This window comes from Dendrobates tinctorius, unplaced genomic scaffold (genome assembly GCF_039654945.1).
Source record: "Dendrobates tinctorius isolate UK_male_01 unplaced genomic scaffold, ASM3965494v1 ptg000007l, whole genome shotgun sequence".
NCBI lineage: Eukaryota > Metazoa > Chordata > Amphibia > Anura > Dendrobatidae > Dendrobates > Dendrobates tinctorius.
In genome coordinates this window covers 51411195-51432323 of record NW_027361675.1, presented here as the reverse complement: position 1 = coordinate 51432323, position 21129 = coordinate 51411195, and the positions used below count along the sequence as shown (strand labels likewise).

Here is a 21129-nt window from a genome sequence, read left to right as displayed (position 1 = left end):
CATAAAATGAATTCATTTACATCTTGAAAAGTTAATTGCTCAGTCGTGGGATGGGTTAAAATTCTGTTTTTCAGTTATTCAGATGTGAGCCCCGATGGAGTCAGTGACATTTGGCTAAAACATGATGTGAACATAGCCTAAGAATACTTCAATACTGCAATAAGTTGTAATTGGAGTTTAGTTTGCATTAATGTCACAGCTTCCGGTGTAATGGATTTATTTTATGAGAATTTTTAAAAAAATCCCAAATTTATAGATAAAAAGGTAAATAATAAATGTTCCACATTACAGTATGTTAGTAGTAATGTTTGTGATCAGTCTTCAGGTTTCAGCAGGTTCTCCTCCCACTAAAGTATTTGATTAAAGCATACTGTATCAACTCCACCTTTTCACAGTGAAAAGCTGTTTTGTGAGTTTTATGGTTTTTTACATTCTTTTGCTCTTCACTAGTTTACACTGCATAGTTGCAACACCAGCCTCATGAGTTTTCACATAGTCAGCAGTGATGGCAAGGGAGAAGGATGAACCTCGTGAGACCTCGCCGCTTTCAGGCAATCCAACGGGATTTAAGAAACTCTTGCGTTATTTGACGATTGATGGATTTTGTAGTGAAGCAAAAGATATGCTTGCGTTGGCCATACCTGTTGTAAGTAGTGATTTCACATACTTTGTATGTATAAGTAGTCATGCAGAAATATTTACACAGTTTAGATGGGTCATATCAACTAACTTGCAGACTGAATAGAAATAGAATTTTGGTAATATAAAGAACTAGCTGAAGAGCTCGGCGTTGCCCGGGCATAGTAACTAACAGTGGTTACTTATAACAAATTCTAATGATTAAATTGCACATAAAAATATTTCCCTTCATATATTCAACACTACAGATTTTCATTTCCCCCCCCTCACATCTCATTTCCCCCCCTCACTCCTCACATTTTCCCCCCTCACACCTGTCATTTTCCGATCACTCCACTATTTTCCCCTCACTCCTCCCATTTTCCACTAACACCTCTCCATTTTCACCTCACACCTCATTTTCACCTCATACCTCTCATTTTCCCCTCACTCCTCTCATTTTCCCCTCACTTCTCTCTTCCCCTCACATGTGCACATCAACTTCCTGTTATGAGCACAGCAGTGTAATCCATGAGGCTCCTCCCTGTCCCTTGATGTCATGCCTCGCAGGAGCAACTCCATTCTAGACACGACGAAGCTAGATGTGGCCTGTGCCTGCCACACACTGATACTCTGAAGGCGGCCCTGATTGTAGCTCGCAGCGGCTGGGACGTCACAGCCATTGAGTTTTGCAGGGTGGCTTTTGAGCTGAATGTGTCTACGCCCATGGGAACTAACAACATTTGCCGTGTGGATGGGGCTTTGCGTGTGGAGTGAGTGTGGCTATGTGGAATGGGTGGGGCTATGCGGAGTGGGGGTGGCTTGATACATACAGGCACACATACACTCAGTTTTATATATATATATATATATATATATTGTGTATATATATACACACACATACACACATACATACAGTGCCTTGCGAAAGTATTCGGCCCCGTGGAACTTTTCAACTTTTTCCCACATATCATGCTTCAAATATAAAGATACCAAATGTAAATTTTTGGTGAAGAATCAGCAACAAGTGGGACACAATTGTGAAGTTGAATGAAATTTATTGGTTATTTTAAAATTTTTGTGGAAATTCAAAAACTGAAAAGTGGGACGTGCAATATTATACGGCCCCTTTAACTTAATATTTTGTTGCGCTTCGTTTTGCTGTGATTACAGCTGCAGTTGCTTGGGGTACGTCTCTTTCAGTTTTGTACATCAAGAGACTGAAATTCTTGCCCATTCTTCCTTGGCAAACTGCTCGAGCTCAGTGAGGTTGGATGGAGATCATTTGTGAACAGCAGTTTTCAGCTCTTTCCACAAATTCTCGATTGGATTCAGGTCTGGACTTTGACTTGGCCATTCTAAGACCTGGATACGTTTATTTGTGAACCATTCCATTGTAGGTTTTGCTTTGTGTTTGGGATCATTGTCTTGTTGGAAGACAAATCTCCGTCCCAGTCTCAGGTCTTTTGCAGACTCCAACAGGTTTTCTTCAAGAATGGTCCTGTATTTGGCTCCATCCATCTTCCCATCAATTTTAGCCATCTTCCCTGTCCCTGCTGAAGAAAAGCAGACCCCAACCATGATGCTGCCACCACCATGTTTGGCAGTGGGGATGGTGTGTTCAGGGTGATGAGCTGTGCTGCCTTTACACCAAACATATTGCTTGGCATTGTTGGCAAAAAGTTCGATTTTGGTTTCACCTGACCAGAGCACCTTCTTCCACATGTTTTGTGTGTCTCTCAGGTGGCTTGTTGCAAACTTTAAACAACACTTTTTATGGATATCTTTGAGAAAAGGCTTTCTTCTTGCCACTCTTCCATAAAGGCCAGATTTATGCAGTGTACGACTGATTGTTGTCCTATAGACAGACTGTCCCACCTCAGCTGTAGATCTCTGCAGTTCATCCAGAGTGATCATGGGCCTCTTTGTGTTAGCAATTATTGTTTAAGCTCCTGCTTCTGTGACGTAGACCCGTGTCTATATTCTGTGTGCAATATCTGCACATCCGTGTCCTTGCTCTCTGCCTGTTGCTCTGCTGTGCCTCCTGGCACAAGCTCAATCCCTGTACTCTGCCTTGTACTCTGTTGAGCCTCCTGGCACAAGCTCAATCCCTGTACTCTGCCTGTTGCTCTGTTGTGCCTCCTGGCACAAGCTCTGTCCCTGTACTCTGCCTGGTGCTCTGTTGTGCCTCCTGGCACATGCTCTGCTATACTCCTGTGCTCTGTTCCGTATGTCCGTTCCTAATGCTCCTGTGTTTGTCAGTCTCCTCAGTTATCCTTCTGTTCCATGTCTCTCCCGCTATCTAAGCCATCCCTCTTGATACCGGCTACCATGGTATTAGAGATCCCTAGGCCTGTCCCTGACGATCCCTGTATAGGGGTTGGTCTTCACTAGGTCGGCTCGCCCTGGGCAATCTGTTCCACGGTCCAGAGGGTCCACTCTTATAGCTCGCCTCACTGAGGCGTTACAGAATAACCAGGCCATTGACCCCGCCGGCACCACGTTTTCTGCGGCTTCCTTTCAAGTAGCACCCTGTGATGCTGGCCTTGTCTCCCTGCCATATTTCCCGCCTCGTCCATGCAAGCCACCTAAGTTTTCTGGGGATCTCAAACAGTCCAGGGGGTTTTTGACTCAGTGTAGCATCCATTTTGAACTCTTGCCCCTGCAGTATTCCACCGACCGGGCAAAGGTGGCTTTCATTGTATCTCTTCTAGAGGGAGAGGCCTTGGCTTGGGTGAATCCCCTGTGGGAGCGTGATGACCCCATTGTCTCCCAATTGGCAACCTTTTTGGAAACTTTTCGCAGAGTCTTCGATGAGCCGGGAAGGCTGGTCTCTATGACTGGGGCCCTTTTTAACCTTCGCCAAGTTTCCCTGTCACTAGCTCAGGATGTGTCATGCCCGCCATGTCCGTTATGCCGCATGAACCCGGGAGCAGTGTGCACGTGCACTGAAGTATCATGCTCGTTATGTCTTATGCTGCAGTGTGCACATGCACCTCGTGACTGTTGGGCTGCAAGATGCCTGGAGCAGTGTGCACGCGTGCTTAATCTCATGGCCCTTGCCAGTGCGCATGTGTGTTTTACCTTATGGCTACACGCCGCTGCTGTGTGACCAGCCATCTCTGCTCTGCCTGCAGCAATCCTCTCTGTGTTCCTGGAGCCCCTGATCATGTGACCTTTCCTATGTTCCAGCGCTGTCTGATCCAGCTATCCTCTCTGTGATCCTGGAGCCCCTGACCATGTGACCTTTCCTATGTTCCAGCACAGCCTGATCCAGCAATGCTCTCGATGGTCTTGGAGGACTCGCCAATGTGACCCTCTCTATGATCCTGGAGGATCTGAACTGGAAGTCCTCTCCTGGTCCTGACCCGAAAGTGCAGGTGTTAATGCCCTATATCAGACCACCCCTTCCTATGGTCGGGGCCTGAGTATCGTGTTGCTTCCGTGCATGGCTGCTTGGTCTGCTCGGTCGCTCCCTGTATTCTGTGCCCCCTGCACTCTGCCCTGTAGTGCTTCTCTGCACACGCTCTGTGCTTGCATTCTGCCTCTTGTCTCGTGCCATGTCTTATGTTGTCTTTTGTGCCGTGTTTTGTCTCTGCTATCCTTGGACTTGTAGTACTTCCTATGTTCTCTGCCTTTGCCTGTTTTCGCCATGTCTTGTCCTTGCTATGCTTTGCCTTGTAGTACTTCCTTTGTTCTCTGCCTTGCCTGTTTCGCCATGTCTGGCCTTTGCTATTCTGAGCCTTACTGCACCCTGAATAAAAAGTGCAAAAAACACATTTTAAAAAATATATTTAAACATATCTTTTATAAAAATGTGGAGTATTGGTTAATATTTTGGCCAAAATACGTGAGCCCGTAACCTACGTCAAAGATCTCCACGCTTACGGGTACCTAACACTAAATAATAATACAGCACAGTACAAAAAGAGGACTTGAAAAACCTCCAATAATGAGAACAGCAATAGAACAACAAGGTTTACCCGTACAGGCCTCCAAACAAATGCACTATCAGGGTGCAGTGGACCCATATAAAGATGGCAACACAGGTGCAAAAATACCAATCAAGCAACTGCTCCAGCCTACCAATACATGGAGGGGGCGATTGCCTGGTATGTTGATGCACAAAAACAACTTGTATGCGGCGCTGTTCACACTAAGGCCATGCACAGCGTCCAGGCCAGCCTAGTACCAACACCCTTCTATTAGTTCAGGCGGGCTGCCCAGCGCTAACAAATGCATGCCGTGTGGAAAACAGACACCGCAGTTTACAAGATATGTTTAAATATATTTTTTAAAATGTGTTTTTTGCACTTTTTATTCAGGGTGCAGTTGGGCTCATTTGGTCTTGTAAACTGCGGTGTCTGTTTTCCACACGGCATGCATTTGTTAGCGCTGGGCAGCCCGCCGGAACTAATAGAAGGGTGTTGGTACTAGGCTGGCCTGGACGCTGTGCATGGCCTTAGTGTGAACAGCGCCGCATACAAGTTGTTTTTGTGCATCAACATACCAGGCAATCGCCCCCTCCATGTATTGGTAGGCTGGAGCAGTTGCTTGATTGGTATTTTTGCACCTGTGTTGCCATCTTTATATGGGTCCACTGCACCCTGATAGTGCATTTGTTTGGAGGCCTGTACGGGTAAACCTTGTTGTTCTATTGCTGTTCTCATTATTGGAGGTTTTTCAAGTCCTCTTTTTGTACTGTGCTGTATTATTATTTAGTGTTAGGTACCCGTAAGCGTGGAGATCTTTGACGTAGGTTACGGGCTCACGTATTTTGGCCAAAATATTAACCAATACTCCACATTTTTATAAAAGATATGTTTAAATATATTTTTTAAAATGTGTTTTTTGCACTTTTTATTCAGGGTGCAGTTGGGCTCATTTGGTCTTGTAAACTGCGGTGTCTGTTTTCCACACGGCATGCATTTGTTAGCGCTGGGCAGCCCGCCTGAACTAATAGAAGGGTGTTGGTACTAGGCTGGCCTGGACGCTGTGCATGGCCTTAGTGTGAACAGCGCCGCATGCAAGTTGTTTTTGTGCATCAACATACCAGGCAATCGCCCCCTCCATGTATTGGTAGGCTGGAGCAGTTGCTTGATTGGTATTTTTGCACCTGTGTTGCCATCTTTATATGGGTCCACTGCACCCTGATAGTGCATTTGTTTGGAGGCCTGTATGGGTAAACCTTGTTGTTCTATTGCTGTTCTCATTATTGGAGGTTTTTCAAGTCCTCTTTTTGTACTGTGCTGTATTATTATTTAGTGTTAGGTACCCGTAAGCGTGGAGATCTTTGACGTAGGTTACGGGCTCACGTATTTTGGCCAAAATATTAACCAATACTCCACATTTTTATAAAAGATATGTTTAAATATATTTTTTAAAATGTGTTTTTTGCACTTTTTATTCAGGGTGCAGTTGGGCTCATTTGGTCTTGTAAACTGCGGTGTCTGTTTTCCACACGGCATGCATTTATTAGCGCTGGGCAGCCCGCCTGAACTAATAGAAGGGTGTTGGTACTAGGCTGGCCTGGACGCTGTGCATGGCCTTAGTGTGAACAGCGCCGCATACAAGTTGTTTTTGTGCATCAACATACCAGGCAATCGCCCCCTCCATGTATTGGTAGGCTGGAGCAGTTGCTTGATTGGTATTTTTGCACCTGTGTTGCCATCTTTATATGGGTCCACTGCACCCTGATAGTGCATTTGTTTGGAGGCCTGTACGGGTAAACCTTGTTGTTCTATTGCTGTTCTCATTATTGGAGGTTTTTCAAGTCCTCTTTTTGTACTGTGCTGTATTATTATTTAGTGTTAGGTACCCGTAAGCGTGGAGATCTTTGACGTAGGTTACGGGCTCACGTATTTTGGCCAAAATATTAACCAATACTCCACATTTTTATAAAAGATATTTTTTAAAATGTGTTTTTTGCACTTTTTATTCAGGGTGCAATTGGGCTCATTTGGTCTTGTAAACTGCGGTGTCTGTTTTCCACACGGCATGCATTTGTTAGCGCTGGGCAGCCCGCCTGAACTAATAGAAGGGTGTTGGTACTAGGCTGGCCTGGACGCTGTGCATGGCCTTAGTGTGAACAGCGCCGCATACAAGTTGTTTTTGTGCATCAACATACCAGGCAATCGCCCCCTCCATGTATTGGTAGGCTGGAGCAGTTGCTTGATTGGTATTTTTGCACCTGTGTTGCCATCTTTATATGGGTCCACTGCACCCTGATAGTGCATTTGTTTGGAGGCCTGTACAGGTAAACCTTGTTGTTCTATTGCTGTTCTCATTATTCTGAGCCTTGTAGTACTTCCGCGTTCTCTGTCTCTGCCTGGTTTTCCGTACTCTGTCTTATGGTGCTCTCTTGCACATTCCATGTCTAGTCTCAAGGTTCTGCCTTGACCCGGCTCTGGGCTTCGGCCTACGCTCCGCTGCTAGTCCTTTACTCTCTCTGACCCCGCTCTGTGCTTCTGCCTACGTTCCGCTCCTTGTTCCGTCCCTCCAACCAATGTCTCCACTCCTCAAATGCCCACTTCATGGCCAACAACTCCCGATTCCCCACGTCATAGTTACGTTCAGATGGGGAGAACTTTCGAGAAAAGAAGGCACAGGGATTCATCTTAGAAGTCACAGGGTCTTTTTGGGACAAAACAGCTGCTGCACCAATCTCAGAAGCATCTACCACCACCTGAAATGGAAGTGAGATATCAGGTTGCCGTAAAACTGGAGCTGAAGTAAATCTCTGCTTAAGCTCCTGAAATGCTGAGATAGCCTCAGGAGACCAATTCGGCACATCAGCGCCCTTCTTGGTCAGATCAGTCAGTGGTTTGACAATACCAGAAAAATTACCTATAAATTTACGATAGAAATTAGCAAAACCCAAAAACTTCTGGAGGGCCTTCAAAGAAGTAGGCTGAACCCAATCATAAATGGCTTGTACCTTGGCCGGGTCCATTTCAGTAGTCGTTGGAGATGAGATAAATCCCAAAAATGAAATCCTCTGTACACCAAAGAGGCATTTCGATCCCTTAACAAACAGGGAATTCTCCCTCAAAATCCGGAACACAGTCCGGACGTGTTCCACATGAGAATCCCAATCACTAGAAAAGATCAAAATATCATCCAGATAGATGATCAAAAACTTATCCACAAAGTCACGGAAAATATCATTCATAAAGTACTGGAAGACAGAAGGGGCATTAGTGAGCCCAAAAGGGATCACCAGGTACTTAAAATGTCCCTCCGGAGCATTAAATGCCGTCTTCCATTCATCCCCGTACTTGATGCGAATAAGATTATACGCCCCCCTGAGGTCAAGCTTAGTAAACCAGCAGGCACTCTTAACTCTGGAGAATAAATCAGACATCAGAGGTAACGGGTACTGATACTTAACTGTCATCTTGTTAAGGGAACGATAATCAATACACGGTCTTAATGAACCATCTTTCTTGGCCACAAAAAAACCCCAGCACCTAAAGGTGACGAGGATGGTCTAATATGACCCTTCTCCAATGACTCCTTAATATAGGATCGCATAGCATCATGTTCGGGTACTGATAAGTTGAAAAGCCGACCCTTGGGAAATTTACACCCAGGCATCAACTCAATTGCACAGTAATAACTCCTATGAGGAGGCAAAGACGCAGACTTGCTCTCACTAAATACATCAGAAATATCGGCTAGATAATCAGGAATATCATGAGACTGAAGAGAGGTAGAGAAAACAGGAACGTCCCTAAGAACACACTGACAACCCCAACTCACCAGAGACCCAGATTTCCAATCCAAAACTGGATTATGAGTTTGCAACCAAGGAAAACCCAGAACAATACTATCATGTAAATTATGCAGCACCAAAAATTTACAATTTTCTTGGTGGTCTGGGGCAACTCGCATTGTCACCTGGGTCCAAAACTGAGGTTTATTCTCCGCCAAAGGAGTAGCATCAATACCCCCTCAAAGGAATAGGCGTCCGCAGAGGCGTCATGGAAAAACCACAACGTTTAGCAAAGTCCAAATCCATCAGATTCAATGCTGCTCCTGAATCCACAAAAGCCTTCGTGGAAAACGTGGATAAGGAGTAGATCAGAGTAATTGCCAAAAGAAACTTAGGTTGTATACTGCCCACAGCAAATGTGTGTGCAAAACGTTTCTCTCGTTTTGGGCAGACAGAAATAGTATGAGAGACGTCTCCACAGAAAAAACACAGCTTATTACGCCTTCTAAACTCCTGACGTTGCGCCCTAGACAAAACTCCATCACATTGCATAGGTTCAGATGTTTGTTCAAAAGGTGGCAGCGCCTCCCGTGTAGTTTTACGTTCACGTAAACGCCGATCAACTTGAATGGCTAATGACATAGAATCATCCAGACCAGAGGGAACAGGAAATCCCACCATAACATCTTTTACGGTCTCTGATAAACCCTTCCGAAAGAGAGCTGCCAATGCACTATCATTCCATGTAGTAAGGACCGCCCACTTTCGGAATTTTTGACAGTATAACTCTGCAGAATCCTGACCCTGGTTTAATGCCAACAGGGTCCTCTCAGCTTGATCAACAGCATTAGGTTCATCATACAACAACCCCGAGGCTTGAAAAAATGCATCCACATTAGTCAGAATAGGATTTTCAGGTGTCAGAGAAAAAGCCCAATCCTGGGGATCGTCGCGCAACAAGGAGATGACAAGCGGTATGGCTGGTGATTCTGTTATGAATGGGTCACAGAGGAAAAAAAAGCAAAACAAGCTAAATCACAGAAAACCAGAGAGGTTGGTAACTATGCAGATTGCAGATCCCTGATCCTACCACACAACTAGCAGCAGCCATGGAGCGTACCTATGATGTTCCTAGACGCTTCGTCACAGCCAGAGGACTAAATAAGCCTGAAGCATGAAAAGGGGAAAACTAACTGCCCCAGAGCAGACCCCAAAGGAATAGACATCCCCCACACATGTATTGACGGTGAAACAAGATGAAGGCACAAACACAGGCAGGAAAATAGGCTGAGCAAACGATGGGGCCCAAACTAACTAGAAAGGAAAGGAAAGACACTGTTTGCAACCTGCAAAAAACCCTACAAAAATAATGTCCAACACTTCTGATAGCAAAATTAACCCTGAAGTCACTAGACTTCTCCCACTATATCAGCACTCTGAAATATTCTGAGACAGAACAAAAAGAGACCAAACTAGTAAGGGACAAAAAGCAAACTGGCAAAATACTGATAAATAAGAGTGGAAATTCAGCACAGCCCCCAGCCGGGGCTGGCTGACCACACAAAACACTGAATAGACCAACAAAATCAAGTGTGAACATTAGCAGAAAAACTTAGCTTTAGATGACTGGAACAGAGCTGAAAACCAAGAGCTGACAAGCCAGAAGGAATCACCAGCAACTGAATAGGGCGTCGGCTGTCTTAAATCCAATCTGAGACTCCTGAGGTCCAATCATCATCCTCATTCTCAGGTGGCAGATCTCCACCGATCAAATCAGCCTCACTACCTCCTGTTACCACCAGAGGGAGTCTGGAAGGAGAACTCACAACTGGTGAACCAGAGAATGAACTCACAACAGCCCCAGCCATGCTCTCTGTGCTTCCTTGCACCCACTCTGTCTCTGCACTGTGCTTTGTGTGCTTCTCTAATAGCATGCGCAGACCCTCGCCTGTTCCTTGGCATACCTCCCTGTGCTTATGTAAAAGTATGCGCAGGTCTTGCCATGTACCCTGTCATGCCCTCTTGCACGCACAGGCCCCAGCCTGTACCCTACGCACAGGCCCTTGCCTGAACCCTGGCGTGTCTCTTAGCACGCACCCTGACTTGAACCTGATCCTGGCGTGTCAGCATGCGCAGGACCTTGCCTTGAACCCTGACCCTGGTGTGTCCCTCGGCATGCGCAGGACCTTGCCTTGAACCCTGACCCTGGCGTGTCCCTTGGCTCGTGCAGGACCTTGCCTTGAACCCTGACCCTAGAGTGTCCCTCGGCACACGCAGGACCTTGCCTTGAACCCTGACCCTGGCGTGTCCCTCGGCACGCACAGGACCTTGCCTTGAACCCTGACCCTGGCGTGTCCCTCGGCACACGCAGGACCTTGCCTTGAACCCTGACCCTGGCGTGTCCCTTGGCTCGTGCAGGACCTTGCCTTGAACCCTGACCCTAGAGTGTCCCTCGGCACGCGCAGGACCTTGCCTTGAACCCTGACCCTGGCGTGTCCCTCGGCACACGCAGGACCTTGCCTTGGTCCTTGAACCCTGGCGTGTCCCTACACACGCACCATGTCTCATACTTTGAACCCTGGCGTGTCCCCTACACATGCACCATGTCTTGTAGTTTGAACCTGGCGTGTCCCCTACACACGAACCTTGCCTTGGACTTTGGCATGTTCCCTAACACGCACCATGTCTGGAGATCTGTCGTGCCTCCTTGCCTGAACCCTGGTTTGCCTGCCGGATGCCCGGAATCTGCCGATCGTTGCCAGAGATCGTAAGCCTGACGACTGCGGCCTGATGTCCGGAGCTGATGTCCGCAGCCTGATGCCCTGATCCTGTCGATCGTTGCCAGCTGTCCGGAGTCCGATGCCATTGAGCCTTGCTTGTACCTAGGCGTACCATCTAGCATGTACCATGCCATGGACCTTTGCGTGCCATGCAAGCACCTTGCTGTGTTTTCCTGTTATCACGTTTTGCACCTGTTGTTACACTGAGTTTGCCTTAATGAAGATACCTTGAATTCACGCCTTGTCTTGTTTCCTGCATGTCCTTTGTCGTCAGACACTCGTACTTAGTGTCTACCTGAGCCGGCCGTCTGGTCCCAGCTGTCGTGGTGGCTCACCCCCTTGGTCTTGCCCCTGACACTGCCTGTATAGGGGGTGGTTCCTCACAAGGTCAGCTCGCCCTAGGTGGGTGGGTGCCATGACCCAGAGGATCCACTCTAAAGAAAACGACTCAGCGAAAGCTGACTCCGTCACAGTATGCAATCCGCTTCCGCATCCTAGCCTCCGAGTTGGGGTGGAATAATGAGGTTCTGGTTGGAGCCTTCTGGCATGGGTTGTCAGGCCGGATTAAGGATGAGCTCACGGGACGGGAAACTCCAACGTAAATGGAGGATCTCATCTCCCTGGCCACACGCATAGATTTGCGTTTCCAGGAACGATTTTGCGAGGCTTCCAGAGAGGCTGGTTTACTTCTTCCCCTAGGACAGGTAGGGGAGCCCTTCTCGGGAGTTCCTGATTCTTCATCCCCCTTGACTTTGTCTGTTTTGATATACCAGGAGTAGAGACCTTACTCCGAGGTGGCTTATGTGGATTCGGGTGCGGCAGGCAACTTAATTTGTCTCGAGACTGTCAGGAAGCTTCAGATTCCTGTTATTTCCCTGGACAGACCACGTCTCATTGCATCGGTGGACAGAAGACCTCTGCAAGAGTCCGTCACCATGGTGACCGAAGAAATAGTACTACAAATTGGGGCCCTTCATCGGGAAAGCATTACTCTGCACTTACTACCGAACCTCTCACATGCCCTGTTGCTTGGGTTGCCTTGGCTCAGGCTCCATGAACCTATTCTTGATTGGCGCTTGGGTGAGGTGCTTCGTTGGGGGTCTTCCTGCCAGAGACAGTGTCTGCAGCCAGTTCATCCTGTTAATCCCCCACATTCCAACTCTGCTCCCGCAGGTCTTCCTTCGGCTTATTTGGGCTATGCGGATGTCTTCAATAAAAAGGAGGCTGAGGTCCTGACTCTGCACCGCCCTTATGATTGCCCGATCGAGCTTGTTCCCGGTTCCTCGCCGCCCAGGGGGAGGATTTACCCTTTGTCTCCGGCGGAGACTCAGGCCATGTCGGAGTATATTTAGGAAAACTTGTCCAGAGGCTTCATCCGGAAATCATCCTCTCCTGCCGGAGCGGGATTTTTCTTCGTCAAGAAGGACGGTTCACTCTGACCCTGCATTGACTACAGGGGACTGAATAACATCACAATCAAGAACAGATATCCACTACCTCTTATCCCGGAACTCTTTGACCGGCTCAGAGGGGCTCGTATCTTCAGTAAACTTGACCTCCGGTGCGCCTATAACTTGATTCGCATCCGCTCCGGGGACGAGTGGAAGACTGCATTTAGCAACCGAGACGGCCACTATGAGTATCTAGTTATGCCGTTTGGCCTCTGCAACGCCCCAGCAGTCTTCCAAGAATTTGTCAATGATATTTTCTGATACCTCCTATATTCCTGTGTAGTGGTGTACCTAGATGACATCCTTGTCTTCTCTTCTGATCTACCGTCTCACAGAAGAAGTGTTCATCTGGTTCTCCAGCGTCTGAGGGAGAATAACCTTTATGCTAAATTCGAAAAATGTATCTTTGAGCAAACATCCTTACCCTTCCTGGGTTACATCATTTTCGATACAGGGCTAAGGATGGATCCCGAGAAGGTGTCTGCTGTCCTCAACTGGCCCCGACCCTGTGGAGTGAAGGCTATTCAGCGATTTCTTGGCTTTGCAAATTACTACAGGCAGTTCATTCCCAATTTATCCACCGTAGCCAAGCCTATCTCATCGCTCACCCGTAAAGGTACCTGCTCCAAGGTTTGGACTCCAGAAGCAGAGGACGCCTTTCTTCTCTTAAAACGCTCTTTTTCTACGGCTCCTGTATTATATCGTCCCGAGTCTAATAAACCCTTTACTCTGGAAGTGGATGCTTCTTCTATGGGGTCGGTGCCGTGCTCTCACAGAGGACCTTGCAGGGTCGCTTGGTTCCTTGTGGCTTCTTCTCCAAAGCGTTTTTGGCAGCGGAACGTAACTATACCATCGGAGACTGCGAGCTATTGGCCATTAAACTTGCGCTGGAAGAGTGGCGATATCTCCTCGAAGGTTCCGTACATCCGTTTGTAATTTTCACTGACCACAAGAATCTGGCCTATCTCCAATCCGCACAGAGACTTAACCCTCGTCAGGCCAGGTGGTCCCTGTTCTTCGCTCGGTTTGATTTCGAGCTTCGCTTCCGGCCAGGCGACAGGAATGCCAAGACGGACGCACTTTCTAGGTCATTTCAGCCTGGGGATATGGACGAGGAACCAACGTACATTGTGGATCCTTCTAAAGTCATCACTGTGGCTCCTTTAAAGTTGACCTTCCCGCCGCCCGGTAAGACCTTTGTAGCTGAGAGCAACAGGAGGAAAGTGTTAGGGCCCCGTCACACATAGAGATCTCGCTAGTGAGATCGCTGCTGAATCACTAGTTTTGTGACACAACAGCGATCTCACCAGCGAGATCGCTGTGTGTGACAGCGATCAGCAACTGGCCCCCCTGCCGGTATCGCTGATCGTTGATGGAAAGCCCTGGACATTTTTGGGGTCGCTGGTCTCCCGCTGGTCAGCACGCATCGCTGCGTGTGACAGGTGGGAGACCAACGAGCAGGAGCTGGTAATTAAGGTACACATCGGGTTTCTAAGGGGGCGCGGTGTGCCTAGAAACCCGATGTGTACCTTAGTTATCAGCGCGCTGATGCAGGGAGCTGGTAACCAAGGTACACATCGGGTTTCTAAGTGACGCACACCCCTTAGAAACCCGATGTGTACCTTAGTTGCCAGCTCCCTGCATCAGCGCGCTGGTAACTAAAGTACACAGCGACACCGCGCGCTCTGCGTCGCTGTGCTGATCGCTGGTGAAGCTGTCTGTTTGGCAGCTCACCAGTGATCATGTAGCGACTCACCAGCGATCCTGACAAGTTGATATCGTTGTCGGGATCGCTGGTGAGTCACTATGTGTGACGGGGCCCTTACTCTGGGGACATTCTTCCAAGTTGGACTGGCACGCCGGAGTAAAGAAGACTTTCCTTCTCATCGCTCGCTACTACTGGTGGCCCTCCCTGCACCAGGATATTAAGGACTTCGTCGCTTCATGCCCTTTCTGAGCCTAAAACAAAGTTCCTTGACATTTACCTCATGGTACCCTCCTTCCACTTCCATCTGCTCCTTGGCAACATATTGCCATGGATGTCATTACCGACCTTCCGAATTCAGCTGGTTGCACTGTTATTCTCGTGGTTGTGGATCGGTTCTCAAAGATGGCTCATTTTGTCCCCTTGTCTGGTCTACCTTCAGCTCCTGAGTTGGCAAAGACATATTTATTGAGCATATTTTCAGACTCCACGGATTTCCTCGGCACATCGTATCTGACAGGAGGGTTCAATTTACTTCTCGCATTTGGAGGGCGCTGTGCGGACTCATGAGGGTGTCACTGAACTTCTCCTCGGCCTACCATCCACAGTCCAATGGTCAAGTGGAACGGACTAATCAAGTTTTGGCTATCTACCTTCGACACTTTACCAACGCTCACCAAGATGACTGGGTAGGTCTGCTTCCTTGGGCAGAATTTGCCTTTAATAAACACTCCAGCGAGTCCTCAGCTAAGACTCCCTTTTTCATTGTCTTTAGGCAACATCCGGGCATGCCTCTTCCAGTGTCTTCTGCCTCGGAGATACCAGCGGCCGACTCCTGGTCTCAAGAGTTTTCCAAAATCTGGGAGGACATTAAAAAAATTACTTGACAAAGCGTCAGGAAGGATGAAGAAGCATGCCGACAAGAGGCGTCTTGACTCTCCTCCTTTCAGTCCGGGTGACAAAGTCTGGCTCTCCTCGAGATATATCCGACTCAAGATGCCCTCTTACAAATTGGGTCTGTGTTACATTGGCCCTTTCGAGATTCTAAGATGAGTCAACGAAGTTGCTTACAAATTGAGGTTGCCTGCCTCGCTCCGTGTCCCCAACACCTTCCATGTGTCTCTGCTGAAACCTGCGATTTTTAATCACTTCCATTCCGCCTCTAATTCAACTCCTCAACCTGTTAGTGCTGAGAACACCTTTGAAGTAAGAGATATTATAGATATGAAAAAGGTTCGTGGAAGAACTTTTTTCTTAATTGACTGGAAGGGTTTTGGCCCTGAGGAGAGATACTGGGAGCCATTGGAGAACATCGATGCACCCTGGATTTTAAACAGGTTCCTCGCCAGCCAGGGTAGGAGGGGTTGTAAGGAGGGGGGTACTGTTACCACCACTGGCCGCTCTCCCCCTGTGGCTGGTCGCGCCACTGTTACCTCTGTGCCCGCTGCTGCCCACTCCTCCGTTCCTGTCCTTCGGTCCTGCCGTGCTCCCCACACTGCTGGAGGCTCCAGGACTCGACACTTGCACTCTGGCAATCTGGGAGGGTGGCAACGCCTCCTCTAAGGTCCTGTAGCTTCTCTGCTGTCTTGACCCGGGTGGCCACGCCCCCTCCCAGGTCCTTTATACACTTGGATATCCTGACCTGGAAATCCCAGCAGCCAATCCGGGTATGGTGGGGGTTGTTTGAACCTGCTTCCTCTTTCCTCTGGCGCCTGATTATTGTTTAAGCTCCTGCTTCTGTGACCTAGACCCGTGTCTATATTCTGTGCGCACTATCTGCACATCCGTGTCCTTGCTCTCTGCCTGTTGCTCTGTTGTGCCTCCTGGCACAAGCTCAATCCCTGTACTCTGCCTTGTACTCTGTTGTGCCTCCTGGCACAAGCTCAATCTCTGTACTCTGCCTGTTTGCTCTGTTGTGCCTCCTGGCACAAGCTCAATCCCTGTACTCTGCCTGTTTGCTGTTGTGCCTCCTGGCACAAGCTCAATCCCTGTACTCTGCCTGTTGCTCTATTGTGCCTCCTGGCACAAGCTCAGTCCCTGTACTCTGTCTTGTACGCCTTTGTGCCTCCTGGCAAAAGCTCTGTCCCTGTACTCTGCCTGGTGCTCTGTTGTGCCTCCTGGCACATGCTCTGCTATACTCCTGTGCTCTGTTCCGTATGTCCATTCCAAGTGCTCCAGTGTTTGTCAGTCTCCTCAGTTATCCTTGTGTTCCATGTCTCTCCCGCTATCTAAGCCGTCCCTCTTGGTACTGGCTACCGTGGTATTAGGGATCCCTAGGCCTGTCCCTGACGATTCCTGTATAGGGGACGGTCTTCACTAGGTCAGCTCGCCCTGGGCAATCTGTTCCACGGTCCAGAGGGTCCACTCTTATACTGTAGCTCGCCTCACTGAGGCGTTACACTTTGCTGCATCTCTGATCAGTCTTCTCCTTGTTTGAGATGAAAGTTTAGAGGGACGGCCGGGTCTTGGTAGATTTGCAGTGGTAAGATACTCCTTCCATTTCAATATGATCGTTTGCACAGTGCTCCTTGGGATGTTTAAAGTTTTGGAAATCATTTTGTATCCAAATCCGGCTTTAAATTTCTCCACAACAGTATCACGGACCTGCCTGTTGTGTTCCTTGGTCTTCAAGATTCTCTCTGTGCTTCAAACAGAACCCTGAGACTATCACAGAGTAGGTGCATTTATACGGAGACTTGATTACACACAGGTGGATTACATTTATCATCATTAGTCATTTAGGACAACATTGGATCATTCAGAGATCCACAATGAACTTCTGGAGTGAGTTTGCTGCACTGAAAGTAAAGGGGCCGAATAATATTGCACGCCCCACTTTTCAGTTTTTGAATTTCCACAAAAAATTAAAATAACCAATTAATTTTCTTCAACTTCACAATTGTGTCCCACTTGTTGATTCTTCACCAAAAATTTAAATTTGGTATCTTTTTGTTTGAAGCATGATATGTGGGAAAAGGTTGAAAAGTTCCAGGGGGCCGAATACTTTCCCAATGCACTGCATATATATATATTACTTCTATTAAATGTCATTTAATTGTATTATTTGCTAATATTGTATTTTTCCTACCATTGTTGTGTCAGGATAGTAGGTATTTTATAAATGTAATATATATAATGGTTAGTCAAAAAAGAAAAACTATCAGCTCACCCATGTAAAGGTCCGCAGCACAAAGTCCGGCATTGTCACAGTGAAAAGCAATGGTGGATTCCAGCATCAGGATCTTCAGTTAGAAACATTATTTATTAGGTAAGTATAAAAAAGTAACAAACCCTGTATAAGGATATCTAGCAAATGCGTTTTAGACTAGAGTATTTAACTGCTTCCCAACTGCCCACGGTATATAAACATTGGCGCTTACTGGGCTCTGTGCAGCAGTTGGTGGTCTCACAGTGCTCTGGACTCCCAGGGTCCTGCAAGCGCTTTGATCCTGTGCAGAGGGGTAGTTCTGACAGGTGACATTATCAGGACCTGATTAGGTCAGGTCCTAATTATGTTAACCCTTTGCTATCTTCTAGCTGCCGCAATCGCGGCATTTAGTAGATAGCAGTTCGAGACCACTGCTATACTCTCCTCTCCGACGCCCCCGTGATGAGATCTGATCACATCATGGGGGATCCCGCATTGTTCCGGCAGCCGGAGGTCACATCATGACTTACAGGTCTGCCAGTTACGATGGTTTGTTAGACTCAGCCAGCAGCTGAGCCTAACAAGCGATCTGACAGTGTAACACTGTCAAGTCTCATAGAATGCAATACATATGTATTGCATTGTATGAGACCAGTAATCAGCCAAATAAAAATTGAAGTCCCATACAGGTGTAAGGAGGTGTCCGGTCCCCTCAGTTGCGCCCTCTCCTTCTCAGTGTGGCCCCCCCTGTGCACCTTATATAAACATGTTCTTAACCCCATTCTGACATATAGAGTACTATCCTGTCCAGGTGACCCGGGCCCGTATGACCGTGGACGGGATAGAATGTCATACCAATCAGCTGCACTCACGGGGGGAGCTCAGCTGATCTTGGCCAGTTATCAGCTAATTATCACAGCTGACACCCGTCACTATGTGCCAGGAGCAGTCACGGACCGCTCCCGGCACTTTAACCCCCGGCACACTGCGTGCTTCCCCGAGACTCTCAGAACAACGCGATGTGATAGTGTTGTTCCGAGGGCCTCCTCCCTGCATGCTCCTGGATCCAAGATGGCCATGGGGTCCTTCCGGGTCCTGCAGGGAAGTGGCTTGTCAGTACCTGCTGAGAGCAGGCGCTGAGAAGCCTCCTGCACTGATCTGACACAGTGCTCTGCAAAGTGTCAGATCAGCGATCTGACACTATATAGTGATGTCCCACCTTGGGACAAAGTAAAAAAACTAAATAAAAAAAAAAATTAATATATGTAAAAAAAATTTTTTTTAAAATTCCTAAAGAAAAAAATAAATATTGTTCCAAAAAATACATTATTATATAAATTAAAAAAAACAATAAAAGTATACAAATTTAGTATCGCCGCATCCGTAATGACCCGCCCTATAAAACTGTCCCACTAGTTAACCCCTTTAGTGAACCCATTAAAACAAAAAGGAAAAAAAAATGCTTTATCATATCGCAGAACAAAAAGTGGAATAACACGCGATCAAAAAGACGGATATAAATAAAAATGGTACCGCTGAAAACATCATCTTGTCCCGCAAAAATGAGCTGCAATACAGCATCATTAGCGAAAAAATATAAAAGTTATAGCTCACAGAATAAAGCGATGTAAAAATAATTATTTTTTATATAAAATTGTTTTTATTGTATAAAAGCACCAAAACATAATAAAAATCATATAAATGAGGTATCACTGTCATCGTACTAACCCAAAGAATAAAACTGCTTTATCAATTTTACCACACGCGGAACGGTATAAACGCCCTCCCCACAAGAAATTCATGAATTGCTGGTTTTTGCTAATTCTGCCTTCCAAAGTCATAATAGGGTTGGGGCTAAAGTTAGGGTTAGGGTTACGGTTGGGGCTAAAGTTAGGATTAGGGTTAGGGTTGGGATTAGGAGTGTGTTAGGGTTAGCTTTGTGTTTAGGGTTATGGCTAGTGTTGGAATTAGGGTTAGGGGTGTGTTGGGGTTAGGGTTGGAGTTAGAATTGGGGGTTCTCCACTGTTTAGGCACATCAGGAGCTGTCCAAACGAGACATGGCGTCTGATCTGAATTCCAGTCAATTCTGCGTTGAAAAAGTCAAACAGCGCTCCTTCCCTTCCGAGCTCTGCCATGCACCAAAACAGTGTGCCCATACAATAGTTTTCTCCCACATATAGGGTATCAGCATACTCAGGACAAACTGGACAACAACTTTTGGGGTCCAATTTCTCCTGTTACCCTTGGGAAAATAAAAAATTGGGGACTAAAAGATCATGTTTGTGGAAAAAATCTGATTTTTTTATTTTCATGCTCGGGCGTCATAAACTTTAGTGAAACACCTGGGGGTTCAAAGTTCCCACCACACATCTATACAAGTTTCTTGGGGAGTCCAGTTTCCAAAATGGGGTCAATTGTGGCGGGTTTCCACTGTTCAGGCACATCAGGGGCTCTCCAAATGCGACGTGGCGTCCGATCTCAATTCCAGCCAATTTTGCATTGAAACAGTCAAACGGCGCTCATTCCCTTCCAAGTTCTTCAATGCGCCCAAACAGTGGTTTACCCCCACATAAAGGGTATCAGCATACTCAGAACAAATTGCACAATAACTTTTGGTGTCTTGTAACCCTTGGGAAAATAAAATTTTGGGGTGAAAAGTTCATTTTTGTGGAAAAAATATCTTTTAATTTTATGGCTGTACGTTATAAACTTCTGTGAAGCCCTTGAGAGTTCAAAGTTCTCACCACACATCTAGATAAGTTCCTGGGGGGGGGGTCTAGTTTCCAAAATGGGGTCACTTGTGGGGGATTTTCCACTGTTTAGGCACATCAGGGGATCTCCAAACGCGACATGGCGTCCGATCTCAATTTCAGACAATTTTGCATTGAAAAAGTCAAAAAGGTGCTGCTTCCCTTCCGAGCTCTGCCAAGTGCCCAAACAGTGGTTTACCCCCACATATCTGGTATCAGCAAACTCAGAACAAATTGCACAATAACATTCGGGGTCCAATTTCTCCTGTTATGCTTGGTAAAATAAAAAAAATTGGACCTGAATGACTTTTTGTGAAAAAAAGTTAAATGTTCAATATTTTTTAAGCATTCAAAAAATTCCTGTGAAGCACCTGAAAGGTTAATAAACTTCTTGAATGTGGTTTTGAGCACCTTGAGGGGCGCAGTTTTTAGAATGGTGTCACTTTTGGGTATTTTCAATCATATAGACCCCTCAAAGTGACTTCAAAAGTGATGTGGTCCCTGAAAAAAAATGGTGTTGTAAAAATGAGAACTCGCTGATCAACTTTTAACCCTTATAACTTCCTAACAAAAAAAAAATTTGGTTACAAAATTGTGCTGATCTAAAGTAGACATGTGGGAAATGTTACTTATTAAGTATTTTCTGTGACATATCTCTGTGATTTAAGGGCATGAAAATTCAAAGTTGGAAAATTGCGAAATTTTCCATTTCACAAATAAACGGACCCTGTCTTTTCATATTATTATCTAAGTCTAAGAAGTAACAGGACTCAGGAAGAGCCCTGCTGCAGCTGATGTACACATGTATGGTATCACCGCTTGGGAATGAGCCGACCTATAAAACTGTCACACTTGTTAACTCCTTCAGTGCTCACCATTAAAAAAAACGGATCAAAAACCGTTGCTTTTTCATCATGCTGCCAAACAAAAAGTAGAATAAGACGTAATCAAAAAGACAAATCA

At 46.6% G+C, this 21129-nt stretch overlaps 1 protein-coding gene across 1 annotated transcript in view; it reads left to right on the top strand.

Annotated features, from left to right (window-relative positions):
• Positions 1–505: 505 nt before the first annotated feature.
• LOC141088480 (multidrug and toxin extrusion protein 2-like) overlaps positions 506–21129 on the top strand; it is a 167350-nt gene continuing 146726 nt past the window's right edge. Inside the window, exon 1 of the mRNA XM_073574576.1 lies at positions 506–646. Coding sequence (XP_073430677.1) covers positions 506–646 — 141 coding nt within the window. The remainder of the gene's footprint in view (positions 647–21129) is intronic.